This window comes from Cebus imitator, unplaced genomic scaffold, assembly GCF_001604975.1.
Source record: "Cebus imitator isolate Cc_AM_T3 unplaced genomic scaffold, Cebus_imitator-1.0 Scaffold827, whole genome shotgun sequence".
NCBI classification, from domain to species: Eukaryota; Metazoa; Chordata; class Mammalia; order Primates; family Cebidae; genus Cebus; species Cebus imitator.
In genome coordinates this window covers 262642-273215 of record NW_016108142.1, presented here as the reverse complement: position 1 = coordinate 273215, position 10574 = coordinate 262642, and the positions used below count along the sequence as shown (strand labels likewise).

The following is a 10574-nucleotide window of genomic DNA, read 5'->3' as shown; positions in this document are numbered from 1 at the left end:
AAAAAAGATTTTCAATGGTTATATAAAGATAAGATGCATTTATTCACCATAATTTGTACATTGGATACCATGGGTTTGTTTCTGTCTTCAGTATTTAAAAATAACAACACTATGAGAAATATTCTCATAATCAAATTTTGTTTCAAACCCCAGATTATTGTAATAAGATACATTCCTAAATGGGCATTTACTTAGTCAAAAGAGGAGTGGTAAATATTTATATTCCTATTCTTATTATTATGAGTAGTATTTATTATTATTTTTTGAGATGGAGTCTTGCTCTGTCACCCAGGCTGGAGTGTAGTGGTGCTATCTCAGCCTACTACAACCTCTGCCTCCTGGGTTCAAGTGATTCTCCTGCCTCAGCCTCCCGCCCAGCCTATGTTCTTGTTAGTAATGTATGAGCAGGCCATTTTACTTAACTGTCATTCATTATTGGAAATGTGTTATTTTTATATAGTTTTCAATTTAATAGAAAAATTATCTCAGTTTGTATATTTAGACATTATTAATGTGATTGAATTACTTTCACTTTTTTCTTGCTATTTAATGTGTTTTTGTATTTAAATTACCTTTCATTAGTAGTTTTTGTCAGGGCATGAATGGGGAAAGGATAAATGTGTGGATAAATACTATTTTTTTTTTTTTCCTAAGCAGGGATGAGAATGCTAAGTTGTTTCAAGGACATTTGTCAGTTATCCTAAATTTAAAGAAACCTTTTTATCTCTTTAAAGGATTCATTTATTCATTATTCGTTCCTTAGCATGACTATATGAAGGAAGAGGAAGGTTTTCCTGAAGATGAGGCGACTGAATCGGAAAAAAACTTTAAGTTTGGTAAAAGAGTTGGATGCCTTTCCAAAGGTTCCTGAGAGCTATGTAGAGACATCAGCTAGTGGAGGTACAGGTGAGTAGCAGTTCATGTTAAAAGTTAGTACAACTCCTAAGTGATCCAGTCAACAACATACAGAAATTTAGCCACGAAGAAGAATTATCAATGAATTCTGCAGTAACTTTGTAACTTATCTGTCTTCGTGTCACTCCTTTGGCTCTCGTTTTATTCTCATTAATATTCTCTATAGCATCCAACTCAGTACTATCTGTGCCTTTAGCTGTGTTTATTAAAACATTAATAAATTGGCTGGGATGGTGGCTCATGCTTGTAATTCCAGCACTTTGGGAGGCTGAGTCGGGCAGATTGCCTGAGGTCAAGAGTTTGAGACCAGTTGGGCTAACATGATGAAACCCCATCTCTACTAAAAAGACAAAAAAATTAGCTGGGTGTGGTGGCATGTGCCTGTAATCCCAGCTACTCAGGAGGCTAAGGCAGGGGAATTGCTTGAACCAGGGAGGTAGAAGTTGCAGGGAGCTGAGATTGCGCTACTGCACTCCAAACTGGGTGACAGAGTGAGAAGCCATCTAAAAAAACAAAAACAAATGAAAAACAAAAAAAAATTAATAAATTAAACCAATGTTACTGCTTTCTGCCTCTTCCTAAATATATGATCTTGAGGAAGTTACTCAAATATCTGTCTTAGTTTCTTCCATAAAATAGGGATGATACTAGTATTTGCCTCCTAGGGGTTACTATATTATTAATATTTTCATAAAATGCTTAGACCAGTGCCTGGTACAGGTAAAGTATTTGTTAAGTAAAATAAATAATGAAATATATAAGAAAAATATGTTACTATAACAATAATCAGTATAATTTCTTTCCCCATGAAGAACTAATAAAATAATGTATTTCACATGAGATTGACATTTTATTTTGTATAATGGCTAAGTTGCTCACTATTTCTAATTACTTATGATTAAGTTTTGTTAATGAAAATAGTGCAAGTTCTTCTTGCAAAATCTATTTCAAGTACTTTGCTGTAGTACATAATAGTTTTCCTTTTGGTCAGATCTTTTACTCAGTTTTGTAAATGAGGTGATATATTTAGGAGATTGCACAGTGGAAGAGAGTTTTGTTAGATACTTAGAGATGTTATTTGGGTTTCTGGCACACATATTTAGAGATGTTATTTGAGTTTCTGGCACACATACTTAGAGATGTTATTTGAGTTTCTGGCACACAGATTATTGTGGTTTCTCAGGATCTAAGAAATTAGGCTAGCTTTTTGTTTGTTTTAAATTGGGCTATAGACATGGATGTATTTTTAATAATGAAGCAACTGTTTTCAAATTTTTACTATAAGGCATGCTTAGTTTCATCTTTTATCCTATCTGTGACACTGTTATATATAAGAAAATACAAATTTTGTCAAATCTATTTAGTGAGACATGCCCTTAAAATTGGAGAAATAAAATGCTTTCTTAGTAGTGCAAATGTTTATGTTTGTATTTATATATATTAAATCTTTTGAGGTGTATTAGAGAAAAAAATCCAATAAACATTTTGAATAAAAACTTTCTGTAATGTTTATTCAAATGGAAATCACATTATTAGGCCTTTTGTTTTGAAAATTTAATCTCACTTAAAATAGTTTACTGTTCTTTGTTTTTTTTTATTGTTTTAATTCTGTTTTTCTTTTGTTGTTGGATTTCTCAGTTTCTCTAATAGCATTTACCACTATGGCTTTATTAACCATAATGGAATTCTCAGTATATCAAGATACATGGATGAAGTATGAATATGAAGTAGACAAGGATTTTTCTAGGTAATCATTTTTTTCTTCTTGAAATGCCTTTAGATTCAAATTGTTTCAAAAAGAGCCTGTGTTTTAAAAAGTCTAACCTTCTAGATTTGGTTTGTTTTAGCTCTGAAGAAATAGTCCTGAAAAATTCTCATTAATTGCATGCATTAAGTGAAACCTTTTAGAATCATTTAAATAGTGGTTGAATTCCAAAACCAAGGGTCTTTGCTTTAGCATGGCTTCATTTCAAAAGGTTAGGGGAATATTTTTCCTCAGATATGTATATTGTGGAAATTGTTTAATATTTGAAACTGGTTGAAATACCTAAGTGATCTGTGTGAGCTGGAAAATAAATTGTCTAAAGGTACATTGCATACCTTTATGACTTCATATCTGTAAGTTATACCTAAGCTAAATATTTATGTAAATAAGATTACTTTTAAACTTCTGAAAATATAGTACCTTAATTATGCACTTTACATCTATTCATTTGTATTATTTGGATTTTTTCAATGGACTAAAGACAATAGGTTTATAATATTAAGATTGCACCAAATAGGAAGACACATTTAGTTTTCAGTTACAATCCAGGTTCTGCTATTTGCATGATTTTAAGGAAGTTACTAAATCTATGCCTCAGTTTAGATATGCTTCAGTTTCCTTTTCTATAAATTATAGATGGCAATTATAGTATCTTCCTCATGAGGCTTATGAGAATTAGATTAGTCAACACTTGTAAATTGCTGTGTAACCGTGAGCAGGTCACACCACTGACTTCTTTTGGACTTCAGTTTCTTTATCTGTAATGTATTATTCAAGATAGCATTGGTTTTCAAAGAGTTTGTTATTGTTTTCAGCACCAGTGCAATACTTCATTTTTTTCCTAGATGAAGTCTTATGTATTACATAGTTTACCACATTAGCATGGTGAGGATATGTAGAAGCTTGTCTACTTGGCCTACTCGTGGTTCGTATCTCCCGAGCCTAAATCCTTGAGTTATTTGGAGCACGGTTTGAACTTTAGATGACTTTTAGACTTGGCTGGGCACAATGGCTCACACCTGTAATCCCAGCTCTTTGGGTGGCCAAGGCAGGCAGATCTCTTGAGGTTGGGAGTTCAAGACCAGCCTGACTAACATGGAGAAACCCCATCTCCACTAAAAATACAAAATTTGCCAGGCGTAGTGGTGCACACCTGTAATCCCAGCTACTCCAAAGGCTGAGGCAGGAGAATTGCTTGAATCCAGGAAGCAGAGGTTGCCGTGAGCTGAGATCATACCATTTCATTCCAGCCTTGGCAACAAGAGCGAAACTCAGTCTTAAAAAAAAAAAGAATTTTATGAAGTTCTAAAAATCTGTAATTCCTATTTAAATCAGATGAAAATTATTACACAGAAAAAAAGATTTGATAGAAAGCACAGGACAGAATTTGATTGTAGCCAGACTACTATTCACAATGCTTAGTTCCGGTATTTGAAAATTGATTTGATCTAATTATTTGAAAATGAAAGGCCATGAAAAATGTTAAGCATCAGATGATTTACTTCTGGTAGTTTGGTTGCATTTATCTGAGTTACATAGACCTAGTATCCAGTATGGCACTTTAATGGTGAAGTGATCTTAAGCCAGGCATTTACCCTGAACACCAGTGGTTTACTTGAGAATCTGTGAAGCCATCCACTTAACAGGTCCGTTATATAGAGTAAAGAAGATAATATTTGTAGAACATCTAGCATAATGTTTGATATATGGTATTTGATAAACAGAGAAGAAAGACAATTTCTAATTCTTGATTTTGAGAATTTTACACTCTTAAAGGAACATTCTATCAAAAGTTTATGTAAATAGAAGTTTAGAAGTTAAGATTCTTTTCTGAGTTGCTTAGAGTTATTGATTATAGAGTTGCCATTAAAGGATACTATGTTGAAAACCTGTGAAGTCAGAAAGGCTTTTGGAATAATACTTTGTGCCTTTGTTTTGGCCATGAGAAATGCAATTCAAATTTTAATCAACATAATTTATTCTGCTTAAAATCCAAGTTTTTAATAGATCAGTTTATTTATATTTCTCATGTTTTGCTGATTAATTGGTAGATACTAATGTTTAATATTTTTTCTTTCAGCAAATTGAGAATCAATATAGATATTACTGTTGCCATGAAGTGTCAATGTAAGTACACCTTCGGCTTGCTAAATCCCCATGTAACTTACGGTTCAAACAATTGCCAATCAAAAATAAAAACTACTGGTTGTATTTTAACTTTACTTTTCCTTTATAATATTTTTAAATGTTACTGTGGTATTATTTAATAATGCAAATTGTTATACTCCTCAGCTTATATTCTTTATTTCCTATAAAGAGAAGAGACTTAACTTTTACATTATGTAATTAAAAGAAAGTTGGAGGAAATATTTGTGAATCAGCATTCTAGTTTATATACAAACTTTCTGTCTTTCGTGTTTGGAGTACTAGCCTTTATACCCATGTTTCACAAGCATACCCTTGTGTACTGTTTCAGTTTACCACCCTTTATGTTTACTCTTGCGTTTAAAAATACAGATCTAGTTCTTTTAAGTTAATAATGATAGGTTACCCCCCCTTTTTTTTTCCTTCAGTGGCCTCACTTGGTTATACTAGAATCAGAAAAATGCTAATATGCCAGATAGTGAATGTTTGAATCAATACTGTTTTCAGAAATAAGGATGCTTTTACATGAAAAATATTTTATGTTACTGCTTAAAAATTATAGACCAAGAACTCAAGAGAAAATTTTTAACATTTTAAGAGTGTGAAATAATTTTGCGCAGTTAGAGATTAGTTTCAATGATACTCCATCTCAGAACAACCTTGAATCTCTTTTTCTTTTCAACATATTTTTCCTTATGTTAGTGGTTTTAAGAGATTAAAAAAGTACTTTATATCTAAACTTGGAGTTAGTGGTAATTCTGAATATATGACGTTCTGCCTTATTTTGGATGTTTGAATACTGTTTAATTTTAGAGTTTTCCAAGTAAAATTTTTTATTTGTTGATTCGTAGCTTTAAGATTTCTTTTAATCTCTAAAAATCTTTCTTGCATTTAATATTTTGTTCAGCGGCCACTTAGTACTTGTGATTAGGTTCTTGCTGATATTTGCAAAGCTCTTCAATTCAGTAAAGCTTATCCTTTTTAAATGAGATCTTGAATTTTCTTTTTTACTTAGCAAGAAGTAGAAAAAAACATTGCATTTTGGAATAGTCTCCAACAAAGCTATATAAAACTGCTATTTTAGCTTTTTAACAAATGAGCAGTATAGGAAGTAGTTTCACATACTTGGTGAATTTTTTTTGTTGTTGTTTTTTCTTCCCAATTGGTGAGTTTTCTGTTAGTTTTCTTAATTTATTTTATATTGGGGATGGTTTGCCTCCGACCGTAGAATGTAAAACTTCTAAATCTTTTTTGTATGCAGATGTTGGAGCAGATGTATTGGATTTAGCAGAAACAATGGTTGCATCTGCAGATGGTCTAGTTTATGAACCAGTAAGTTTGATTCACATGGTTCTTTGAAATACATGGGTTGAGGAATTGCACTCTTGAAGACAGTTTTGATATCTATTTGTTTTTAGTTTTGTCTGAAATAGTTTTCCATATAATTATCTTATTTCAAAAGTAATTCATATTCTTTGTAATAAATTCGGGGGAAAAACAGAAAAGTTATGTTATATACCAAAATCTTGAGGTGACCATTATTAACATTTTGGATATATTACTATTATCTGGTAATTTTGATCTAAGTGATTATTATTAGATACTTTAATATTTGCATTAGGTTTTATACTATTTTAAGAATAATTATTCATCCTTTGTTTTCTTTCTTTTATTTTGTGCCATTCTTTATTTTTGTTTACCATTTTGAAGAGGTACTGTTTTTTTCAACTTTTATTTTAGATTCATGTGGTACATGTGCAGGTTTGTTAGCTGGGTATATTGTATAATGCTGAGGTTTTGGGTTGATTGATCCCATCACCCAGGTACGGGGCATAATAACCAATAGTTTTTCATCCCTTTCCCTTCTCCCTCTCTCCCCTCTCTAATAGTCCCCACTTTCTGTTGTTGCCATCTTTATGTCTGTGAGTATCCAACATTTAGCTCCCACTTATAAATGAGAACATATGGTATATGGTTTTCTGTCCTGCCATTAATTTGCTTAGGATTATTGCCTCCAGCTGCATTCATATTGCTGCAAAGGACAGCAGTTTTGTTTTTTTTTTTATGGCTACATAGTATTCCCTGGTGAATGTATACCACATTTTCTTTATCCCATTTACCGTTGATGGGTACCTAGGTTGATTCCATGTATTCGCTATTGTGAATAGTATATTCACAATATATACCTTTGAGTATATACCCAGTAATAGGATTGCTGAGTTGAATAATAATCTAAGTTCTTTGAGAACTCGCCAAACTGCCTCCACAGTGGCTGAACTAATTTACCTTTTTACCAGCAGCATATTAGTGTTCCCTTTTCTCCTCAGCCTCTCTGGCATCTAGTTTTTTTTTTTTTTTTTTTTTTTTTTTTTCGAGACTTGTTAGTAATAGCTGTTCTGACTGGCGTGAGGTGGCATCTCATTGTGGTTTTGATTTGTATTTCTCTTATGATTAGTGATATGGAGCATCTCTTCATGTTTATTGGCCACTTGTATGTCTTCTGAGAAGTATGTGTTCATGCCCTTTGCCCACTTTTTAATGGGGTTGTTCTCTGCTTTTCAGTTAAGTTCCTTATCGATTCTGGATATTACACCTTTATCAGATGCATAGCTTGTGAATATTTTCTCCCATTCTGTAGGTTGTCTGTTCACTCTGTTGGTAGTTTTTGTTTTTCTTTTCTATGCAGAAGCTCTTTAGTTTAATTAGCTCTGACTTTTCAGTTTTTGTTTTTGTTACAATTGCTTGTGGGGACATAGTCATAATTTTTTTCCCAAGGCTGATGCCTACAATGGTGTTTCCCAGATTTTCTTCTAGGATTCTCATAGTTTAAGGCCATTTAAATCTTTTCCCATCTTGACTTAATTTTTGTATATGGTGACAGATTTGGGCCAAGTTTCATTCTTCTGCATATGGCTAACCAGCTCTTCCAGCACCATTTATTGAAAAGATAATCCTTTCCCCAATGCTTTTTTTTGCTGATTTTGTCAAAGACCAAATGGGTGTAGGTGTGCAGCTTTGTTTCTGGATTCTCCATTCTGTTGAGGAGGGACTTTTTGAGATTACTTTTACAGCAAAAATTTGTAGGCATGTTTTATGGATTCCAGCATGACTGTTTGTATCTTTCTGCTATTATTTTTTATTACCCATTTCCGCTATTGCTCCAAACTGGGGAAAATCCCTTTCACGTGGGTTTATCTATCCTATGAAACATAAACTTGTTTTAGGCTCTTTCTCAAATTGGTTTTGTTTGTATGTGGTCTTGTATAAATTCATAAAAGTTTCCAAAATATGAATGTTAATTTTAAAAGATTTAAGATGGTAATAAAGATTGCATTCCCATTTTTATGTTTCGTTTGGACACTGAGAATTTGGTGTTTATATATTATAATCTTGAATGTATTTCCTAAAATTCATTTACACTGTTTCTCTAGCATTCTCTCCATATTCTGTTGTGCTCATTCTCTTTTTTTCCCCACACTTATGAGATGCCTGTTTTTATCTTTTCTTTTTTTTTTTCCCCCCCCTACATCTCTTATCTGGATTTTAAGCTCCTGAGAATAATTAGTTTTATTCTTTCACCTTTGTAGTTCTCAAAATGTACTGCAAAATGCTTTGCAGGTTTTAGGCAATAATGATATGTTAGAATTATACAGTTGGGACAATATGATTGACTGTTTTCATTGTAAACAGTTTTTGCCATCTCTTCCAGTCATTTATGGAGCAAGAACATTTAATTTAAATTGTTATAATTAAAAGTCATGTCTTAATGAGAAAATTAAGAACTTCAAAATATTTAGTTGTATACTTCTCATCAGTAATAACAGTGCTTTTAGGAAGCTGTTCCTTCCTAATTTATATAAACGTGGTTAAGAATTATGTTTAATATAAAATTATTTAAAATATAATTTTAACTTTAAAAAAATTTTGCTCATTATTTTAATATGCACTCTGAATATTAAAAACCTAGCCCTAATAACTGTACTAGTTTCCAAACCATGATCTGTATATATGCTATGATAGTTACTATTTTGCTATTTTCTGTTACATTTAGTTACTATTTATTTAAAAAAAAAAAAGAATTTTTAAAAGGTGGGAAAGTAATCTGATAGAGCTAAGTTTGTATACTGAGTCTTACTATCTGTGATTCTGGAAAAAAGTTGTAACTTTTTGAGCTCCTGTTTCCTCATGTGCAAAAGAGGAAGAGTAATCACAAATTCATGAGGTTGTTAGGAAGGTTAAATGAGATCATGAGTTAGCATAGTGCCTAGCAAAGTAGCTTCTTTATACCCTTGTGATGAGTAAACACTGTACAGAGCAGGTTGAGGAATTCAGAGGAAAAATCATATAGTCCCCACTGTCAATCATTTTATTTATACATTAGCTGGAGAGTAACTGTACAGCTTTATTGGTTTGCCGTGGTGTGTTTTATAGATTTTAGCATTTTCTTTATGTGCTGTCATGGGAAAAAGGTTTAGTAGCATGCTTTAGACAAATTCATCAGGAGCTGTAATCAAAGGAAGCATCAGAAAGATTGGGACAATTTAGCTTGGAGCATATGGTGGTATAAAACTTGAACATGAGGCTCACAGTTACATGAGAGGTAGGTTCTAGATTGATGTAATTAAAATATTAAAGTCGCAGAAGTAGAGCTGTGAACTAGGACTAGAAAAGTGGATTTTTTTTTTTTTTTTTTTTTTTTTTTTTTTTTTTTTTTTTTTTTTTTTTTTTTTTTTNTTTTTTTAAGACAGAGTTTCACTTTGTTGCCTAGGCTGAGGGCATTGGCAAGATAATGTCTCACTGCAACCTCTGCCTCCCAAGTTCAAGCAATTCTCGTGCCTCAGCCTCCTGGGTAGCTGGGATTACAGGTGCCCACCACCACACCTGGCTAATTTTTTGCAGTTTAGTAGAGACAGAGTTTCACCATGTTGCCCAGGCTGGTCTCAAACGCCTTATCTCAGGCAATTCACCTGTCTTGGCATCCCAAAGTGCCAGAATTATAGGCGTGAGCCAACGCTATTGGCTGAAAAGTGGATTTTTTTTGTTGCATAAATTGTGGATGTAACTATTATAAGGAGTTTGCATATTTTTCTTTGACTCTTAGAAGCAGTGAAGTCTGACTTTGAATTGATGAGGATCATGCCTAGATAAAATTTCTTAAGTGCTTCTTTGTTGATTAACACGTTTAGGAATTACAGTGCTATTTTTTAACTCATTTCAAAAATTGTTGATTCTGTTATGGTATTTTACCAGCAAGAATATGGGCTTTGGATGCTTGAATATAACTCTGTATGTCATTTTCTTCTCCAATACTTGTGAATTTCATGCTAGCATCATTTAAATGATTTTAAGTCCTAAGATACAATTTTGTACATATGATAAATTGTCAACTTGCATGTATTCCTATAAATGTTAACTTTAACAGGAGAATATTTGCGATTCATAAAATTTCTTTATGCTATTTTTGAGTAAAGTTGTCACATTAATATTTGACTTATAGAAGATGAATGTAAACCGTGAATACTTGTTTTTAACATTATGTTTGTTTCTTGCTCAAAGAAAAAATGTTTAAATTGTGATGTAAAAGCCAAGAGAATTTGGCAATGCTAGTGATTATGTTTTCTTTCATTTCAGACAGTATTTGATCTTTCACCACAGCAGAAAGAATGGCAGAGGTAATAAAAGAACCAAGTATTGTGGTCCATAGAGATCTAAATCATATTTTGTCTATTGTAAACTATTTATAGATTAA

At 32.4% G+C, this 10574-nt stretch overlaps 1 protein-coding gene across 7 annotated transcripts in view; it reads left to right on the top strand.

Annotated features, from left to right (window-relative positions):
* The window catches only part of ERGIC2 (ERGIC and golgi 2), a 62034-nt gene that overhangs the window by 29145 nt on the left and 22315 nt on the right, over positions 1-10574 (top strand). For all 7 annotated transcript variants that reach the window (XM_037735529.1, XM_017520376.2, XM_017520378.1 and 4 more), the window contains 5 exons: positions 764-906; positions 2554-2662; positions 4761-4807; positions 6087-6157; positions 10457-10497. In XM_037735529.1, the coding sequence (XP_037591457.1) occupies positions 801-906; positions 2554-2662; positions 4761-4807; positions 6087-6157; positions 10457-10497 (374 nt within the window). In that variant the 5' untranslated portion in view covers positions 764-800. The remainder of the gene's footprint in view (positions 1-763; positions 907-2553; positions 2663-4760; positions 4808-6086; positions 6158-10456; positions 10498-10574) is intronic.